An 18926-nucleotide genomic window follows, 5' to 3' on the forward strand; every position below is an offset into this window, starting at 1 on the left:
CTATAAGTAACTTGTTGGGCTATAATATGTGAAACATATGTCAAATGCATCCCTCATGGATGACATAAAGTCATCTTGAGCCACAAACAACATTCGTGTAACAAGGTAGAAGCCGCAATCAGTTTTTGGCAGTGACTTTTATATAACCTTTATTTAAACAGTTAAAAAAAATCTCATTAACATTAAAAATGTCTTTTGTAAGAGTAAGTTGGCCAAGAGGACAGCAGAAATGGCAGCAAATATTACAATATTTCTGTAAAAATATTTTAAGTGGGGATAAAGGACCGGATTGGTTATAATGTAAGTACAATAGCAGAGAGTTGTAAAGATACTTGAAAAACAGATATTGTTTTAATTCTCTATATAACCCCTTTGTAAACCCTGTTCACCGAAGTCTATTTACGAACATACGTAAAGATATTACACATAAAAAATACACAGAAACATTGGAAATCAGTTTTTGGCAGACAATCACTTTTTGGCACAACACCGGCAACATCAAATAAATATGCACGTATATATGACTTCTATTTGCTATTACGTGATATGTGTGTGACAAATAAACGGATCTTGAATCTTAAAACAAGCACTAATTTGATAAATACCAGTAAAGTTAACCTTCAATATATAATCATATATGTCATACATAATCGTACAATCATACATAATGTGTGTGTGTGTTATAAATGTTCAACTCATGTTTTCACTCATTTTCTATGATGATATCTGGTAAACTGACAGTACCGTTAGAGCTTGATCAGAATGAGGATTGGAAACATATTTCTTAATGGATATGAAAAAGTTTGGAAATTAAACTTGCAGTCAAACATAATACAAAAACAAAAATTCTATTGTGGCATACTAGAAAAATACCCCCCCCCCCCCCCCACACACACACACACACACACACACACACAAAGTGCCATTTTCCATTGCCAACTTGAATATGTGTTGCATATGAAATAATGTCAAAGTGCACAGATTAAATAAAAAAAATGAATGAAAAAGTAGTGAATCACACTATTTATGTATTTATTTATCTATGTATGTTTTGCCGTATTGGTCTTCCATATTGACGCCTGCGCGGCTCCGTGTCCTTGGATATTTCTACCCCCATTTTCTACTCTCCCGCCTCCTTATTTGTTTGACCACTGTGATTGGCTGTTCGAAATGACACGTTCCAATCAACCTATGAGGTGCCGTCTTGATTGGTTAAGATCCACCAGCTTCCACTATTACGTCACTCCAGTTCGACAGAGGACAGGTTCAAGATGGCAGCGTCCCTGAGGTTCTTTCTCCGCTCCGGAAAGGTATGGATTAAATCGATGTTTTTGAAGCACTGTTTGGTCTTTCTGGGAGTGTAATGTTCGTGCGTCCTTTCTTTTCTCCTGCAGAATACCGTGTCAGCTCTGCAGCGGCGGGAATTTCACAGGAGCGTTCCGGCCGCAGTACAGGTCAGTGTTAGCAACTAGCAGGCTAGCTGTTTCTACAGCGAATGATGTCGGTATGTGTAGTTTTAATTGCACAGACAACAATAACAGGCTGAAAACTGGGTGGAGACTTGTTTTAGTCAGTAGCTGCCTGTTTTAAATACGTGTGTTAAGGGTTTAGGGGTCGTGCTGTTGTGCGGTCACTGAGCAGAGGGATGCGGGTTTACATCACATCAGCCCTCATCGCGCTGACAGCTGTCTCACATTAACATAAGTCACTGTCAGAAGTTTAAGGGGAAAACTATTGAAACAAAGCTTAAGCTCTGAAACAGTGCAGGCAACAAAATGCACACTTAAGTAGAACCGCAAGAAAAATCCTGAAGTTTGAGGTATTTTAAACTGCAAAACGAGAAGTGCTGCTGAAATGCTCATGTCAGTGTCTTTAAATATTGTAGCTGTATCTGGGCTTGCTCGTGTATCAGGTCTGTCTTTCAAGCAGTTCCTTCATAATTGGCGGGAGGTCCAAGGGATCGCTCAGGGAGTTTGTGTTCGCTCAGACACGACAAATTAGAGGGACCACTGGCTGTAACATTGACATCAGGCTGTGCACTCTAGGGCAGAGTAACGGACAAGTTTAAGGTCAGAGCTGTGATTTTAAGTGGTCATTAAATCAGTGACAAAATTAAGCAGATTTAAACAATTTCTACTTGTGTTGGATACAAATAACTACCAAGAGTGACTTTCAGCTTTTGGGTTCTGAACTAAAGCCTCCAGTCTTCTGATTGCCACTTGAGACTAAAGTCTCCTGAATGTTTACAGCCTTATGTGAAACAGGTTTTGGATGGAGAATTGCTATTGTGGCGTCCATTAGTTACATTTTAACTTCAGTTTGTGGAAAGCAGCGTTCTGACCTGTACTGATGGTTTTGTTGCCACTGTTAGATGACAGTCCGTGATGCCCTGAACCAGGCAATGGATGAGGAGTTGGAGAGGGACGAGCGAGTGTTCCTGCTGGGTGAGGAAGTCGCCCAGTATGACGGTGCCTACAAGGTAAGTTTAAAGCTTAGACTGGAAGTGAAGTTCCTGGAGGCAGTTTGTGTTCTGTCCCAATGAGGGCAGTCAGACTAATGGTGGTTACTGGTGCAGGTGAGCAGAGGACTGTGGAAGAAGTATGGAGACAAACGAATTATTGACACTCCAATCTCAGAGGTGAGATACAAACAGCCTGCCCAACAGATGTTTTCCACAAATCTAAGTATCCCCACTGGTGGTGTTGGACTCATTTTAGCAACTTTTTGTTTTTGGTGCAGATGGGGTTTACTGGTATTGCAGTTGGAGCTGCTATGGTAAGTCTGACATGTTCCTGATGGGATATACTAAACACTGACTTTTGTAACATTTTCACTTGAGTTTGTTTAAAACGTCATTCTAAACACTGAATAATAACTTTTAGTCAAGAATTACCTGAGATAATGGGCGTAAGTTCAACATCTTCATAATTACACTTGAATTCTAAGCAGTAATTCAGTTCTGTGCACACTTCGCTCTCTACAGACCTGAATTATGGCTCCATTGCCCCCCCAAATTAGCTTTACACCTCAATAAAGCAGTACACAGTCAACTCCCAAGCCACCTTGACTTGTATAATAAAGCACTTTTCCTACCTTGAAGCCATAAATGCCAAAATAAGAGTTCCTTTAGACTAGAATTCTTCAAAGTACAGATTATGAAAGCTCTTCAGATTCACAAACTACCTGATACTTAAAACTTGCAAGTGACAAATTCCCTAACAAGATCAATGTCCTCTTGCAGGCTGGTCTGAGGCCCATCTGTGAATTCATGACCTTTAACTTCTCCATGCAAGCCATTGACCAGATCATAAATTCTGCAGCAAAGACCTACTACATGTCAGCTGGGCTACAGTCAGTCCCAATTGTTTTCAGAGGCCCTAATGGAGCATCAGCAGGTGTCGCTGCACAGCATTCACAGTGCTTTGCTGCATGGTGCGTTCAAGACGTCACTTTACTGTTTGCAGTAACTCTAGCTGATGTTTGGCAGCTCTGACATCAGTGTTGTCATTTGTCTCCAGGTATGGTCACTGTCCAGGACTGAAGGTTGTAAGTCCATGGAACTCAGAAGATGCTAAAGGCCTCTTGAAATCAGCCATCAGAGATGAAAATCCTGGTGAGATGCCACACTGAAACGCTTAAAACTTGGACAGTCACCCTGCATATCAATGTTCAGGCACTGCTAGCTCAGTTGATTACAAAGTTTTTAATTAAACAAGCCAGCTGGTCCCTATTTGTCTCAGCCAAAAGTCAAACAGTAACTCAAGCATTGTTGGACTGCAACGGACTAGTCCTTGTTCTGCTCTGGAGGGTAACTTTAACGCAACAAACACTTCTCCCAGCTACCAATCAAGGCACTTGTCCCTCATTCACAGGATGAGGTGCTACCAGGAGAAGCAGAAATTATTCCCCTAATAGTTTGAAAGTATTTAAAATGGCATAAACATCAGCTGAAAATGCAGCTTGAGTGAGTTTGTAGCAGCCTGGCTGTTCAAACAGACATGTGAACTGAATCTGTCTGCAGTGGTGGTCCTGGAGAACGAGCTGCTGTATGGCGTTCCCTTTGAGATGTCAGAGGAAGCGCAGTCCAAAGACTTCACCATTCCCATTGGAAAAGCAAAGATTGAGAGACAAGGTGAGTGACAGAACACCAGGATCTGGATCCCAAGTTTTTAACACTGAGGCTTCAAAAGTCATTTCTGAACATGTCCTTTTCAGGCAATAGCATCACCCTCGTTGCTCACTCTCGGTATGTTGGTCACTGCCTGGATGCCGCAGCTGTCCTTGCCAAAGAGGGAATAGAGTGTGAGGTAATGCAACACCTATTGACTGGCTGAGCTAGACTGCTCAGAAGCATCTTAACCATTTCTTGTCTGTCAGGTGATCAACCTTCGGACCATCCGACCCATGGATGTGGAGTCTATTGAGACCAGTGTGATGAAGACCAATCACCTGGTGACTGTTGAGGGTGGCTGGCCTCAGTTTGGGGTTGGAGCAGAGATCTGTGCCAGGATCATGGAAGGTAATCTAAGCTCAAACTAATTTAAAAAAATAAAATTTGCACGCATAACTGGTTCCCTTAAACTCTTAGATCTGGATCTTCAGGAGCCAAAGCATAGATGACACATATTGGGATTGACACTGTAATGATTGCTCGTGTATTTACTAATAGCTGTTCAGTCTGAAGTCACAACCTCTAATTATTTCAGGCCTCGAGACTAACATGCCTTTAATTTCTCAGGTCCTGCCTTCAACTACCTGGATTCTCCTGTTACCAGAGTAACTGGCGTGGACATCCCCATGCCATACGCTAAAATCTTGGAGGACCACAGTCTGCCGCAAGTCAAAGACATCATTTTCTCTGTGAAAAAGACCCTCAACATCTGAGACCCTCATCCACCGGAGTTCTTGTTTACAGATGGTGGCAAAATATCTAATGTGTAAATACCGCCAAGCGCTCCAGATGTTGAACAATGCACACAGCTGTGTAGCTCAGAGCAGTGGACACTGTTTCAGTCATCCCAGCACCTATGTGTTAACTCTGTTACTAACTTGACTTAACTGTCTGTGGCTCTGGCTGCTCTCTTGCACTTTTCCCAATTTTAAAAAGAGAAGAGGAAAAAAATGTATCGTACAATCTGTTGGCTGTAATTTATTGTCAAATTAAATTTTTGACTCTTCCCAAAGTTTACCAATTAGTCTGGACTCTAAAGTATCTGGTAACTGTTCTCGGCTATTTGCTTTCAATTACCCTTCTCAAGAGGTTTTTCAGATTTGGATAATCATTTTTATTTTTCCACTCTTTATTTATCTGAACTGGGATGAAAGTCATCCTGCTGCTGCCTTTAAAACGCACACTTCACTTAACTCAGACTTGGGGTTTGTCTTTAAAAATGGGGAAAATGGCACCGCTGTGAGCTGGAAACATTTAATGTAGCGGCTCATTTCTGTTGACTGTTGCAGAAATAAACTTTGATCCTCAGTTTTGTTTGATTTACTACATCTACACCATCCTGCCCACAGTTGAATTGTTTGACCAGATTTGCACTAAAGACCTCATCTTGAGAGAAACCCATGGAAACTGAAGTTTCTGAAGACACTAGACTAATCTGAACTAAACGATTGAAATATGCTGGCTGAGAAACTGCAGGTGGACTGCTACTGTGACAGATTAAAATTGTTGGAAAGAGGTCTGAGTGATGGGAAAAGACTTGAAGAAAACTCTTCCCAACCCAGAATGTGAGCTGTTTTATCCAGAGGATAAAACAGCTCACATTCCAGTAGGTCAAATGAAAACTGAAACATTTGGATTTCCAGAGTAATTTGTTGCAGGCGCCTGGACCAAACTCCATAAAGGTCTAACTTCAGATTTTATTAACCCCGTGAGGCCTGAAGTGACGTGCTCTAACATTCACACATCAGGGGGAGCTTAGAGTTCAGTATCTTGCCCAAAGACACGTTGGCATGCAGACAGCAGCCGCCGGGGATCACACCACTGACCTTCCAATGAGCACATGATCGGTCTCCTAAGGAAGCGCCACCTTGGGCTCAGAGTCATGACTGGGACCTTACAAGGTTAATGAAGTGCAGTTACTCATTGTATTATGACAACAAAGTGTGTTGTTAGTTTAAATTGATGGAGTTCAACAGCTCTGAAAGAAGAATACTTTCAACTGTTTGTTATCCAGTGGTTTTACTGGTTGAGATTAAAACTGGTTCATGCAATAGAATCAGTCACACAGTGTCAGCCAGTTTTCCCGACTAATCCTTGTCCTGGACTAAAAGCAAATTTAGAAGATTAAGATTTTTTTTTTATTCTAGGGTTAGGTTTCATCCACACCTGAGAAACAGAGCCTCAGTGAATTTGTACATTTTGGTTTTGAGGACACTCAGTCAGCAGGAGAACCCACAGGCCCAGGGTGCACCTTATACTGGTGCCCAGTTCAGATAAAAAGAGGAGAGTTGTGTTGGGAAGGGCATTTGGTGCATGATTCATGATCTTTATGCAGATTAAAATAATTCTGGTCAAAGTCCTGGATGGAGGCAGATGATGTGCTGTCACAACCCAGCGACTGTTTATGTGATGTGGATTAAAAAGATGCATAGTGCTAATTTCCAGGTCTGTACTTTTGAGCCTTTATCAGCACCTCAGTACATCCTGTCTAAACAGTTTCCTCATTGGCTGTCCCTCATCTGGCTCCCACAAAGAGAATTTGGTGCCTATTAGCTATGCCTCTTTATATACAGACTTCATTATTTATAAATTGTTTAAACATATACACTGGTATATTGTGTTCATATGTGACAGAAAATAGGGAAAAACATCACGGATACCCTTTAAGAGCAGCAATAAACAAGAGTCAATGTAGCCTTAAACATTTTTATTGGTTAACTTTTTGCAGTAAGAATCTCAGTTTCAGACTCGCTGTGCTTCCCCTGTCTGAGCGTCAGATCTGAGATCAGTCGGAAAACACAGCGATCTACAACTTAAACATAAAAATAAAAACCATCTCTGAGACTCTGAGAAACCCCAACGGACCAAACCTCGTTACAAATCAGAGCGAGTTACAGAGTGTCCTGCTTCAGGAAGCTCTCAGACTGAACTGAGCAAACAGATCATCATTTTTAAACTCTTAAATGTTACAGGTCTTTGACTTTGTAATAATCCCATGAAAAGAACATCACACTCTGGTTCAAATTACAGTTACAAACCCCCCCCCCAAACCTATCTAACATTCATTTCCACTGTAATCAGGACCGAAGTGCAAAAAATTATCTTTTCTGAAACTTATTAGTAAACTTCACTGAAATTACAGTCTAAGGAACTTTTTTTGGTATTTATCACATCTTTAAAGGCTTTTTACACATTTCCCACTGTGTTCGTGTCATGCCAAAAAAGTTCCTCTAAAAGCTCTGATACATTAAACAATCTCCTGAAAACCAAACATAAGAACACTAACTACCACTGAAAGTCTGTTTTAATGGTTACTCAGTGGCTATGATGTCTGCAGGCGCCCGAATCTGCAATCCTGCCATCGGTCCAGCATGACACGAAGAAACGATGCATAAAAGCTTCGCTGTGCATCAAACAAGCACACCAAAGCCTTCGATCGCTTCAGTTTGGTTCATCAAAGCTAACAAAAAGTCCAGGTCCTTTTCTCGGGTGTGGATCTACTCAGCTCCCAGCCTCAGTCCTTTGAGACGTCACAGTGTTCAGAATCAAACTCGCACAATCTTCTCCTGCCAGTTTGTAAAAATAAAGATGGCGTAACAGCAGCAGGATTAGAAAATTTTCACCTCCTGATAGCTCTGACAGTCCAATGAACACGGAGTCCACGACGGTCACTGATGGCTTTAGTCAAAGTGTTTGAGGATATCCAGTCTCTCTGAAGCTAAAAGTGCAGCTTGTACCCCCCTCTCATGCATTTTACATGGCATCACAAGCAGTTTAATTTTTTTTGTAAGAGTAACTGTGTAATTACAGGGAAGTGCTTTGAGATTCAATCGATATCCAGAATTTAAGAAAAACTCCATGGAGGGAACTGCTCGGACTTTACTGAAAGTTGGGGTGTGTTTAAGTGTAAATCTTATGAGCAGAAAAAGATTCAGTGTTATGAGAATCAAGCCATAATGTAATGAGAATAGAAATGTGCTGGCCACTTGAGGCTGTCTCCAAACACGAGCCAATCCCCATAGAGTCATATGGTTAAATGGATGACTTTACAACAAATAAAAACATGTTTTGGTCTGTAATGGATAGTTTTCCACTTTGTATCGACTTTATAAGCAGTGGGTTTTGATAGAACTGATAGTTTTGGAGATTGTTAGGCATACAGTTAGAGTGGGAAGGTACGGAAACAAAGCCAGGTGTAACCAATCGCTGCCTGCTAGGCCTCACTTGTGCTAATCTGAGACTCTGAAGTGGCCCTAGCCGCTCTATATACAGCTTTTGGATGACTAACATTAAAGTTTTGGTGAATGGAATTTGGCAGTAAATCAATGAACTAGCTTAACAGAGTTTCCTGACAGAGAGCGCTGTTCAATGTTTAGCAGCATCTCATCTTCTGCTACTAAAAGTTCAAAATACTATAAAGAGAATATTTTGGTTTTAATGTGAAAACTTGTGACCGAGTGCAAAACCTTAAAGCACGATCAACTAACAAATAATCAAAACAAAATAACTTTATTCTCATAACGTTTATTTTCTGTTGCTATATTTGACTTTACTAACATAATATTTCAATATCATGTGAAATAATTACTTTAATCTTCAAACTAAAAGAGCAAAAGGCCCAGTGTTTTTACTTTTTTTATTCTCTAGGTCATTGTACTTCATCCTGTTGCTGTTCTTGTGATTTGAGCCAAATTTGTTATTTTCCTTTTTAAATCTGAATTTTCTTTAATTTGCTATGAGTTACAATGAAAGGAAGAATTTGTTGATTTTCAGTCATAATTAATCAGCTGTGGGTGTTTTGCTGTTAGTCACATTGGAGCAGTTTTTGTGTTCTTGGGCTCAAACTGAAACATAACATTTATAGTAAAGCTCTTATTACTTTCCCTCTACAGTTACTAACCATGCCAGGGAAGAGGGCGGGGACTCTGTGCTGCTCTCTGATTGGAGGAGGGGCCTGCAGTCTTAAGGAGCTGACAGATCTGATCGTCCGACCTCCGAGTGTCCCTTCAGCAATCCGAGCCTCACAACCACCACCCTCTTCTTTTTCTGCTCCGAGTCCTCATCATCATCATCGTCGTCGTCATCCTCCTCCTGCTGCTCCTTCGCCTTTCGTTTCACTCTCTCCTTCCTCTTCTCCTCCTTCCTCTGCTTTTTCGCCCTCTTCTTTCTCTTCTTTTCTTCTTTTTCCTCCTCTGCACGATCCTCCTCAACCTCTTCCTCCTCTTGCATCCCGTCCTGCACTTCCTCTTCAACTACCTCCTCTTCTACTGCCATCACCATTTCCTCCTCTTCCTCCTCCTCTTCATTGTCATCATCTTCCTCCTCCTCCTCATCTTTCTCTTCTTCATCTTCCTCCTCATCTGTCATCACTTCTCCCATCTGTTCTTTCAGTTGCTCTTCTTTAGCGTTCATCCCGGCGTCTCCATCCTGTGTCGATCGATAGAAACAGTCAAAAACAGCGCCCGTGTGGTCAAAAATATCACTTTAAGAGTTTAAAGTATGTTTACAGCTAGCTGGTTGAATTTCATGTTAAATGACCAATCTAACATTTTTCTAAATGTAAACAAATCACATATAAAGCTTGGATTCCCTCGCCCCCACACAGCAATCATCATGAAGTCCATTCATTTGTGCTGAGCAAAGATCTTTGACTGTTTTGTTTAATCTTCCCCACAGCCACTGAATAGTCATGGCAAGAATCGTGGTCTTAAAATAAAAAGGGAAAAACAAAATGAAACTATATTGTATAGAAGTTGAGACGAGCATTAGCACCTCCAAGTGTCGGAGCAGAAAAGGGTGAAAAGTTGCTACGCCAAGTGGTGGAGTTCAAGTATCTCAGGGTGTGTCTCATGAATGAGGGGAGCAGGGGATTTGTGCACGGGTTTGTTTTTGTGACAAGTTTAAAAATTTTCTGGTGGAGCCACATTCCTACCCTCACTTACGTCTACAAGCTGTGGGTACTAACCAAAAGGGTGAGATCCCACATACATGCAGCAGACGTGTCTGCGCTTTCCCTTAGAGATGTGGGAGGGGCTCAAAGTAGAGCCAGCTGAAGGTGTTCAGCATCTGACCAGGATGCCTCCTGGTTCAGAGGTTATGTTATACTGGGAGGAGACCCTGAGGCTGAGCCACGACACATTGGCTTGGGAATGCCTCACTGGTTGTGGTGGCTGGGGAGTGAGAAGTCTAGCCCCCAAGAGCTGGACCAACTAAATGACAAAAAAAATAATAATTGTTTTTTTAAATGCAAGAATGGATGGATGATTTTATACAAGGATGTAGATTAGTCCAGGCCTTTATAATCAAGGACATGTTTATTTTACAGATTCATTAACGCATGTGAACTAACTCATTCACTGCCAGCCATTTTCAAATGGCTGGCAGTGAAACACAACAAGACTTGCACCACATTTTTGTCTCACTGCGCAATCCCTTACGTGCGCAAACCCTGCACCTCCTTGCAGGTCTACTTTTACTGCTGGTGGGCTTCAGTTCAACTTACGTTGACTGCCATTGACGTCTATAGACGTCAATGGCAGTCAACGTAAGTTTTTCAATTGACGTCTATAGACGTCAATGGCAGTGAATGAGTTAAACACATGTCTGGTTAAAAAAAATAAAGCACAGCCCAGAGGACTTCAAACATCCCCGACGTCCTCACAGTACCCGACCCCACAGAGCACCTGCAGGGGTCACATAATCACTGTCTTGAAGTATTTTGGTGGCATGAAGAGTTTCATTTTTAAAACTTGCTTGATTCTATAGTTCACACATTAGTTCAATCTCAGCCACATCGACACAGATTGCATATTTATCTTGTTTTCAGTCCAGCCCTACCGGTGGTGACACTCACCATGTCTTTGCCATTTCGCAGTCTGTGCAGCAGCAACCTGACGGTGTCTTTGTTCTGGCACAGGCCCATAGTGTTGAGGATTTCAAGGGCGGACCCGGAGCAGCCCTGCAGGCGGAGCTCAGCCCCCAGAGCGGCCTGCAGGAAGTTGTTCTTCCAGATGTTCCTGGTGAAGAGAGGGATGGAGAGCGCCACCACAGTCCGTCGCTCCAGCAGCATGAAAGCCTGCTCCTCTGTCAGCTGGCTGCCGAACAAATAAAGAAAATTCAAACTGTTGACCCACGTTTGCTTGGATGAGATGAAGTCTTAGTACTGATGTAAAAACATTCCGAGTCAGACTTACCTGTTGCTCTTGTAGAGGGCATTGATGTCTGGGAACAGTGAGCGGAGGCACGTGGTGACAAGCGGAGCCTTTTCCTGAACCCAGTTCAGACATCGCCGCCAGGGGAAGGACGACAGCGGTTTTTTCCCAGATACCTTCTGATGGAAGGGACTGTCTGACAGTCGCGACAGCGTCTTCATCTAAAACATCACCAGGAAACACAAGAATGCAGGCAGTCACGATTACATAACAAAAACAGCTACCAGTTAAGAAGACATCAAATACGAGATGTCAGGAAGCTTCTTTCCTCACCTCATTTTTCAGCTGTTTGCTCCAGAACTCCATCATGGGTTTCCGGGCACCTTTAGAGGACCAGAGCATTTGGAAAGCAGCTTTGTAGCTGGACTTGCTCACAAGCAGCGCTGCTTTGCTCTTTTTCCCCATCCTGCAACCTGCCGCCTTCTTATCATTCACCTGCGACTACACACACACACACACACACACACACACAGTAAGAGTGTTTTTAAAACACCAACACACCAATGACAACTTCAAAAAAAAATGTGCTTACAAAAGCATTTCAGTACAAGATTTGTGATTCGGCTTGGAAAATCTGAAGTGGATTTTTTCCACAGTTTTAACAGACAACATTTATCAAGGAAGTAACTGACAGAGAAAAACTGCAGATGGCAGAAATGCAGAAAAAATAAGATGAAATTGCATATTTTGATGGCAGACAGAGACTGTATATAAAGAACAGAAGACATGACGTCACCAACTGGTCAGTGAAGGTTATGAAACCTGCACATATGGTAACAAGTTACCAATTAGAGAGCAAAGCCACCATAAACCATAATCTTATTGTCCTTTTTCCTCACAATGATGAGAAGACTCCAATTTATAAATAAATATCATGATGAATTAAGTAAGAATTGAAACTAACTGAAAAAGCAAAAACTTCTGTGAAGTTTTTATTGAGATCAAACATTACATAAAACAAAGAGTCATTTTCCCCTAGTTTTCCATACACTTTAAATTTTTTATTTATTCATTTATTTTTTATTTATTCATTTATTTTTTTAAAATCAGAGGAGGTGCCCCATGTGGTCCAAGAAAAACAATGTTTTCTTGGACCGCATACCCGGAAGTTGCATCCCTCTACTTGCAGCTTTACCTTTTTATCTAAGGCCCTTCCAACAGATGAACATATGCTTCATATGTCTAAAAATAAACCGAAGCTGACTTCTGTCTGTACAAAGGATTCAAACCACTTTTGATAAACTACCAAAACAGTACTCTGAGCCAGGACTCTAGTCTATGGGACAGAAAAGTAGCTATGAAAAGAATATAAAGAAACAACTGCTATGTCCAAAAATGCAAGTGTTTTGCTTTGAAGCACTATTAGCTGCAGCTCAACTAAGGTTAGGCCATACTTTTTGTTTTATGAATTTATACCGCAACACAGTACATTGGGTCAACCAGGTAAGTCGTTTGGGACACAATGGTAATGATAACCTAAGGAAAAAGTAGAGCTCCTTCAGAAGATGGGGGGTGAGACTAAAAGGAAACAACTACAAACTCAGGAGCTCATGTTCAAAAACATCAGCAGATTTCACTGTGAAATGCTGCCCCCTGGTGGGAGGGGGGGGTAATTGCAAGCGATACCTGTAACCAAAGGGGAAATACCTGCTGCCCTACACGTGCTTATATACACAATAGAGAAGCTGAACTTATACCATCTGTCACACACACACCGGTTTAGTCGGAGGCGGCTTCAGCCACAGATTCCGTTTCCCGCTCTGTTTGCGTTTGCATTTGCTCCGGATCACCTGCGCGCACGTCTCGCACAGGAAGGACTTTTCGTGGACCACGCAGCCCGGGAAGGCCCACTGCACAGTTTCCGGGGAGGTGAACGTGTACACCGCCCTCCGGTTGAAGGACCGACCGTGCCGCTCGAACTCGAGCCTGCAGCAGGAGCAGTTTTTGTCCTCCGGCCGCCTCACTCGCCGCGGACCTCCGCGATGGACCGCCTGAGCAGCCAACTGAGAGTCTTCAGTCTTTTGGGGGTGTACTCCGGTCTGTGCCTCCACTTCATTCCCAACAGGGCAGTCTACCTCTGCACCCACAGTGGGTTCTGGAAGCTCCATTTGCAGGGACTCAGAGGGCTGCACCAGGACGCTCTGCACGGGCTCTCCCGGAGGATTGGTGGAAGAGCTCGCCAAGTTTGTGTCTGCAGTGTGGGCATAGTCGTGCTCGTTAGATTCGGCTGAGGGACCCGTTTCCTCATCGTTCCCCGCGTTGGCGTCAGCATTTTCACTCGCCATCATAACTTCAGTCTTCTGTTTGTGGTGAGATACGCAGAGAGAAAAACTCTGTCCGGATCCGGTTCACAGCAGAGGGCTAACGGTGTGAGCTAACGTCAAATCCCGCCAGCGTTATCCTGGAATCGCTGCCCGGCGGAACTCCTCTAGGGGCCTTCACAGATATGTGCGAGAGAAAATCTGGTTGATATTCGGTGCAGTGCAGTGAAAATAAAGGCAGACTTCCAGCTGCAAAAACTCGGCAACAAATGGAAAACAGACGAGCTGAGAGCTACAGGATGTAGTCTCTGATAAATAAAACAGATCGTGTCCCTATTGGGTGACCGGTTGTTCTGTGCGCCCCCTGTGGTGGGAGGTAATTGCTACACTCCCAAGCTCATTATAATCAGAACTGAAAAAATAAATCAGCCACGCTTCCAGTTTAGGGGTCACACCTCCTAACCCACCCAGCCACTTGGGTGTGGCTCTCAGTGTACTGTCCCAGCTTTCATCTTACATCCTGGAAAGTCTCCAGGGCACTTTTGCACAGTCTGCAATGTGAATCCTATTGGCCATGGTAGACTCCTGCCTCTGTGGATCTGCTATTTAAGGCAGATCTGCTATGTGCTGTCTTTTTAAGCTGGCCTTTTCTAGCCACTGATAGGATTTCTTGATATCACCCACTTCCTTTATGTGTCCTCATACCTTTGTCTTCATGCCTTTGTCTTCTGCTGCCTAAGGCATTTTTGAGCAGCTCTTTTCCGGGATGTAGCTTCCTGATGTATTTGTGGACACACTGTGTTTAATTCTAGATTGTGGTTCCAAAATTCACGAATCCTTGCCCTCCCTCTTTCCATTGATTATAGAGACAGAGGGATTCTGGGCTTTCTTTCTTGTAACCTTTCTTTCTTTCTTTCTTTCTTTCTTTCTTTCTTTCTTTCTTTCTTTCTTTCTTTCTTTCAATCATTTAAATATACTTATTTGATTATTTTCTTGACTGGCTTTCACATATCTTGTGTAATTCATATTTAGACTTTGATAGCTCATTTGTTTTCATATCTATCAAGTTCCTTTTTTTATTTCCTGATTCATTCGAGCTGCACACTGTAGGTTTATTGGTTTATTTACATTCTCCACTTTTATTTTGGCAGATCTTACCGGAAGTCTTTAGTATTAATTATGACGGACATACAGGTTAGCTAGCAATAGCTCTAACCTCCATCTGTGTTTGTGGTTGAAGCGGTGGTTGGTAGTGATGAAGCCGTTATAGGTAAGACCCGACTGACTTTTTAAATATATGTTTTTATGAAAGTATCGGTGTGATGCTTTTTTCCCCTTACAGCTATGATGCTAACGAGCTAGCAGGCGTTAGCCGCAGCACACTGGTCAGCTTCAGTGAGATAGATACCAGCCTTCAACTGAACTATGATCACTCATCAGGCCTTTACCTGATTGTTTTCATATCTCAACAAGGTTACATTTAGGTTAGATTTTCGAGGAATATTTGGTCTGGGGAATATCTAAACTTTACCTCTCTAAGTAATTCAGAAATTCTTCAAAAATCTAAATAAATTAAGTAGTAATTATTAAAAACAGACCCAGAATAGGAAATTAGTCAGTGGAATTGCCTGTGTGTTTATCTGCCAAGCACAAAGACTAAAGTGACATTTACAAATCGTTTTTTCACATTGATATGAAATGGAGATATGCAGTTAGTAACTTTTATTCCTGTGCTAATACAGTTAATAGTATTTAAGTATATTTTTATATTTTCCTTTATTAGAGTAAATGTGAGAAATTCACGTTTCTGTCGTCTGTACTTAAGACGTTATTAGGGCTCAAATTTGAGCTTTGGTGAATTTAAAAACCAAATTTTACTCAGTTCGAAATGTTTTAACTTGGTTTGTGGTACAAGGATCAAATTTTGCATGGCTTCATGAAATATAATAACGTTTTTGAACCTGCAAGCTGTAGTTTGTGGTAACTATTGTGATTTGCATACATAAAAATCTGTTTGTCAATCATGAATATGTACATATGAAAAGAAGATGTACAAAGTGTAGCAGAGACTTATGAGACTGAAGACTGCCAGTTTTAATAACCCAAGCATTTGGGAGTCTATGGAGTTGTTTTATTATTAATATTGTTAAATGAATGAGTGGAAAGGCAGTTGGTCTGATAACATACCGGAAGAGGTTTGGAGACATCTAGGGGAGATGGCCGTGTACTTTTTACCAGAGTGTTTAACAGAATCCTGGAGAGTGAGTGGGTGTCTGTGGAATAGAGAAGAAGCCTACTGGTGCATATTTTCAAGAATAAGGGTGATATACAGAGCTGTAATAACTACAGAGGGATTAAGTTGATGAGCCATACCAAGAAGCTAGGTGATGATCAGTGAGCTGCAGTACAGCTTTATGCTGAGAGAGAGCGCTACAGAAGCAATGCTTGCTTTGAGAGTGATGATGAAGAAGTGTAGAGGCGGTCAGAAGGAGTTGCACTGTGTCATTTTGAATATAGAAAAGGAATACGATAGGATGCAAAGAGAGGAATTGCGGTACTGCACAAGGAAGCCAGGAGTGGCAATGAAGAGTGTGAGGGTTGTGCAACACATGTATGTGGACAGCGATACAGTGGTGAGGTGTGTAGTAGGAGTGACAGATGGGTTCAAGGTTGGGGTTGGATTACATCAGGGAAATCTGTGGACTGCGATGTTTGCAGGGACATTGGGATCTTTTCTGAGAGTAGGGTAGCAAGAGAACCTGGAGTGATGGAAGTACAGACAAGTACAGAATTATGAGCCCCTCTATGAAAATTTCATTTTAAGGAGGAGACAAGTGTAACATTGAAGCTGCAATGAGTAGAGATAAAAAGGTGGATGAGTTTACCATCCAAAGCAACAAAGAGTGCACAAGAGGTGAAGACGAGAGTGCTGTCAGGGTGGAGAGGACAGTGAGTGTCAGGGGGGATTTTTCACATTAGGATAGCAGCAAGGGTAAAAGGAAAGTTTACAAGTTGGTAGTGAGACCTGCAATGATGTATGGTTTGGAAGGGGCAGAGTTACAATGCTATTTGTTGAGAGTGGTGTGGATGAACAAGATTAGAAATAAGTACATAATAGGGACAGCTGAGGTTGGAGCAATTTGGTGACAAATTAGAGCAGCAAGGCTGAGATGGTTTGGACATGTGCAGAGGAGAGATACTGGATATACTGCACAAAGGATGGTGATTATGGAGCTGCCAAGCAGGAGAAAAAGTAGAAGACCAGAGAAAAGACTCATGGGCGTAGTTAGGACATATAGAAGGTTGGTGTGAGAGAAGAGGAGGATGCTAGAGATGGTGTGAAATGTAGGCAGATCCCCCGTGGCGACGCCTAAAGGGAGCTGCCGAAAGAAGAAGAACAAGAAGAAGATGATTTTAAATGACTGAGTTTATGCCACCTCTGTTTGCTCATCAAGGCTACATTAGCCACTACCACGTCAAGCAAACTATCAGCTGTTGAGTAGCATTGTAGGTAATGTGGGTGCCTGAATATGACAGGAAGGAAGAATGAGTGGACTAAGAAAACCTCTGCAGTGCTGCTGCAGTCATTTTGAACCACACCAAATTAAAATTAAACATAGGAGAAGCAGTGTTTGGAGATTTTCAGCCTTCCAGCCACAGCTGGGTCTGATTTGTGATTTTAAAACGTAATCACGGCTCATTAAGATGCTGTTTGAGTTCCATTAATCAGTCGCCGTGTGAGCTTCATTCATCTGATTTAAGAAACGCATCTCTTCCCCTTTCTTACCGGCTGGCCGTGTGCATAGGACATGTCGGCAAACTCGAGACTAATCAGCCTCGATTAGTCTTCCTGATCGTGACGGCCGCTGCATCAGCTTGTTGCTCGTCTCCATGGCAACCATCTCACAAGCTGTTCGCCCTCTTGTTGCAGGTGTTTGTGGAAACTGAGAAATGATCTTCTCGACCACCTGAACTAAGAAGAAACATTGACTGCAGATGGAGAATGGAGACCTGGGTCACATGGTGGGTAGTAACCGGTTTTAATTTTATAACACAATATGATTTCTTTTATAATATCCAGTATTTAAAAGCATTGCCATCACATTAGCCAAAAATTACCATAAGAGAAAAGTAATGCTGTCAGTGATGAGGTGCATGACCAAAAGCTCAGGATATTATTTTTATTAGTATTTTTCATAAGAAGGCGTTTACTGGTTTATTGTGGCTCATTTTTCTGTCAGGACTATATAGAATATGAAACTGTTAACTGTTATCTGAATAAATAAATAACTAAAACTACAATAAAGTAAGATCATGAAAATAATAAGTTAATCCACACAAACTCCATTTAGACTTTGTCTTTCAAACTTTGTAGTGCAAATTATTCTGTCATGAAGGAAAAACACCAGTTAAGAGGCACTTTGGCTTGCTGTGCACAGGCTTGTCATTACTTACTGTTATTTTAATGACAAATCAGTGCAGCAGCTAAGAGGTTCCTAGACTATAGGAAGACTCGCTAATCAGCAGTTTAGAATGATGACACTCTGGAGAAAATTCAATTCATTTTTGTTTTATATAGGGCCAAATCACAACAGTTCCCTTGATGAGAGGCGAAGAAAATATCTGTTTTCATCTCTCTTTCTAAAAAAACCCCAAAAACTAAACAAAGTACAAAAAACCTTTTGTTCATCAGTTACACATGAAGATCAGATCATCCTCTGTACCGCTGGAGTGGTGAGAGATTTGTTTTGACAAGTTGTAAAACAACCTGGTGCTGAATGCCCAGAAGACAGTGGAGATTATTGTGGACTTCAGGAAGCACACAGCCCGACTCCCCCCCCCCCCCCCCCCCCCCCCCCCCCCATCATCCTGACTGACACCCCCATCACCTCTGTGGACTCATTCCGCTTCCTGGGTACCACCATTACCCAGGACCTGAAGTGGGAGCCCACCATCACCTCCGTCATCAAGAAAGCCCAGCAGAGGATGTACTTCCTGAGGCAGCTGAAGAAATTCAACCTGCCAACACGGACGATGATGCAATTCTACACTGCAATCATCGAGTCCATCCTCACCTCCTCCATCACCGTATGGTACGCTGGAGCCACTATCAGGGACAAACAGAGACTGCAGCGTGTTGTGCGCTCTGCTGAGAAGGTGATTGGCTGCAGACTCCCATCTCTGCAGGACCTGTACACCTCCAGGACACTGGGGCGTGCAGCTCGGATCTCAGCTGACCCTTCTCACCCTGGACACAGTCTGTTGACCTGCTCCCTTCAGGCA

General features: G+C 42.3%; 3 protein-coding genes across 3 annotated transcripts in view; 2 read left to right on the plus strand and 1 right to left on the minus strand.

Annotated features, from left to right (window-relative positions):
* Nucleotides 1–1213: 1213 nt before the first annotated feature.
* On the plus strand, nucleotides 1214–5479 carry pdhb (pyruvate dehydrogenase E1 subunit beta). The gene is made up of 11 exons (XM_085274730.1): nucleotides 1214–1310; nucleotides 1395–1454; nucleotides 2372–2479; nucleotides 2576–2638; nucleotides 2740–2775; nucleotides 3242–3432; nucleotides 3519–3613; nucleotides 4022–4132; nucleotides 4216–4307; nucleotides 4378–4519; nucleotides 4739–5479. The coding sequence occupies exons 1-11, from the start codon at nucleotides 1272–1274 to the stop codon at nucleotides 4882–4884; spliced, it is 1083 nt and encodes a 360-aa protein (XP_085130856.1). The 5' UTR covers nucleotides 1214–1271; the 3' UTR covers nucleotides 4885–5479.
* Nucleotides 5480–6863: 1384 nt separating this feature from the next.
* Nucleotides 6864–13974, minus strand: LOC146574790 (uncharacterized). The gene is made up of 5 exons (XM_085274731.1): nucleotides 13098–13974; nucleotides 11656–11823; nucleotides 11365–11543; nucleotides 11025–11265; nucleotides 6864–9598 (listed from the first exon to the last, which is right to left on the minus strand). The coding sequence occupies exons 1-5, from the start codon at nucleotides 13668–13670 to the stop codon at nucleotides 9134–9136; spliced, it is 1626 nt and encodes a 541-aa protein (XP_085130857.1). The 5' UTR covers nucleotides 13671–13974; the 3' UTR covers nucleotides 6864–9133.
* A 693-nt stretch (nucleotides 13975–14667) lies between these two features.
* The window catches only part of kctd6a (potassium channel tetramerization domain containing 6a), a 35665-nt gene continuing 31406 nt past the window's right edge, over nucleotides 14668–18926 (plus strand). The window contains exons 1-2 of the mRNA XM_085274732.1: nucleotides 14668–14913; nucleotides 17575–17666. Coding sequence (XP_085130858.1) covers nucleotides 17640–17666 — 27 coding nt within the window. The 5' untranslated portion in view covers nucleotides 14668–14913; nucleotides 17575–17639. The remainder of the gene's footprint in view (nucleotides 14914–17574; nucleotides 17667–18926) is intronic.

Source organism: Mchenga conophoros, linkage group LG5 (assembly GCF_057382185.1).
Source record: "Mchenga conophoros isolate Kocher_MC1m ecotype Shallow Benthic linkage group LG5, M_conophoros_male_GT1.1, whole genome shotgun sequence".
In the NCBI taxonomy this organism is placed as follows: Eukaryota; Metazoa; Chordata; class Actinopteri; order Cichliformes; family Cichlidae; genus Mchenga; species Mchenga conophoros.

Excerpts from the sequence above, each read along its gene's own strand:
- pdhb (XM_085274730.1), top strand. The coding sequence starts at position 1,272 with ATGGCAGCGTCCCTGAGGTTCTTTCTCCGCTCCGGAAAG. Across the intron at positions 1,311-1,394 it reads TCTTTCTCCGCTCCGGAAAG|AATACCGTGTCAGCTCTGCA; the intron begins GTATGGATTAAA and ends TTTCTCCTGCAG. Across the intron at positions 2,480-2,575 it reads AGTATGACGGTGCCTACAAG|GTGAGCAGAGGACTGTGGAA; the intron begins GTAAGTTTAAAG and ends TTACTGGTGCAG.
- LOC146574790 (XM_085274731.1), bottom strand. The coding sequence starts at position 13,670 with ATGATGGCGAGTGAAAATGCTGACGCCAACGCGGGGAACGATGAGGAA. Across the intron at positions 11,824-13,097 it reads AGCCGCCTCCGACTAAACCG|TCGCAGGTGAATGATAAGAA; the intron begins GTGTGTGTGTGA and ends GTGTGTGTGTAG. Across the intron at positions 9,599-11,024 it reads TGCGAAATGGCAAAGACATG|GATGGAGACGCCGGGATGAA; the intron begins GTGAGTGTCACC and ends CGATCGACACAG.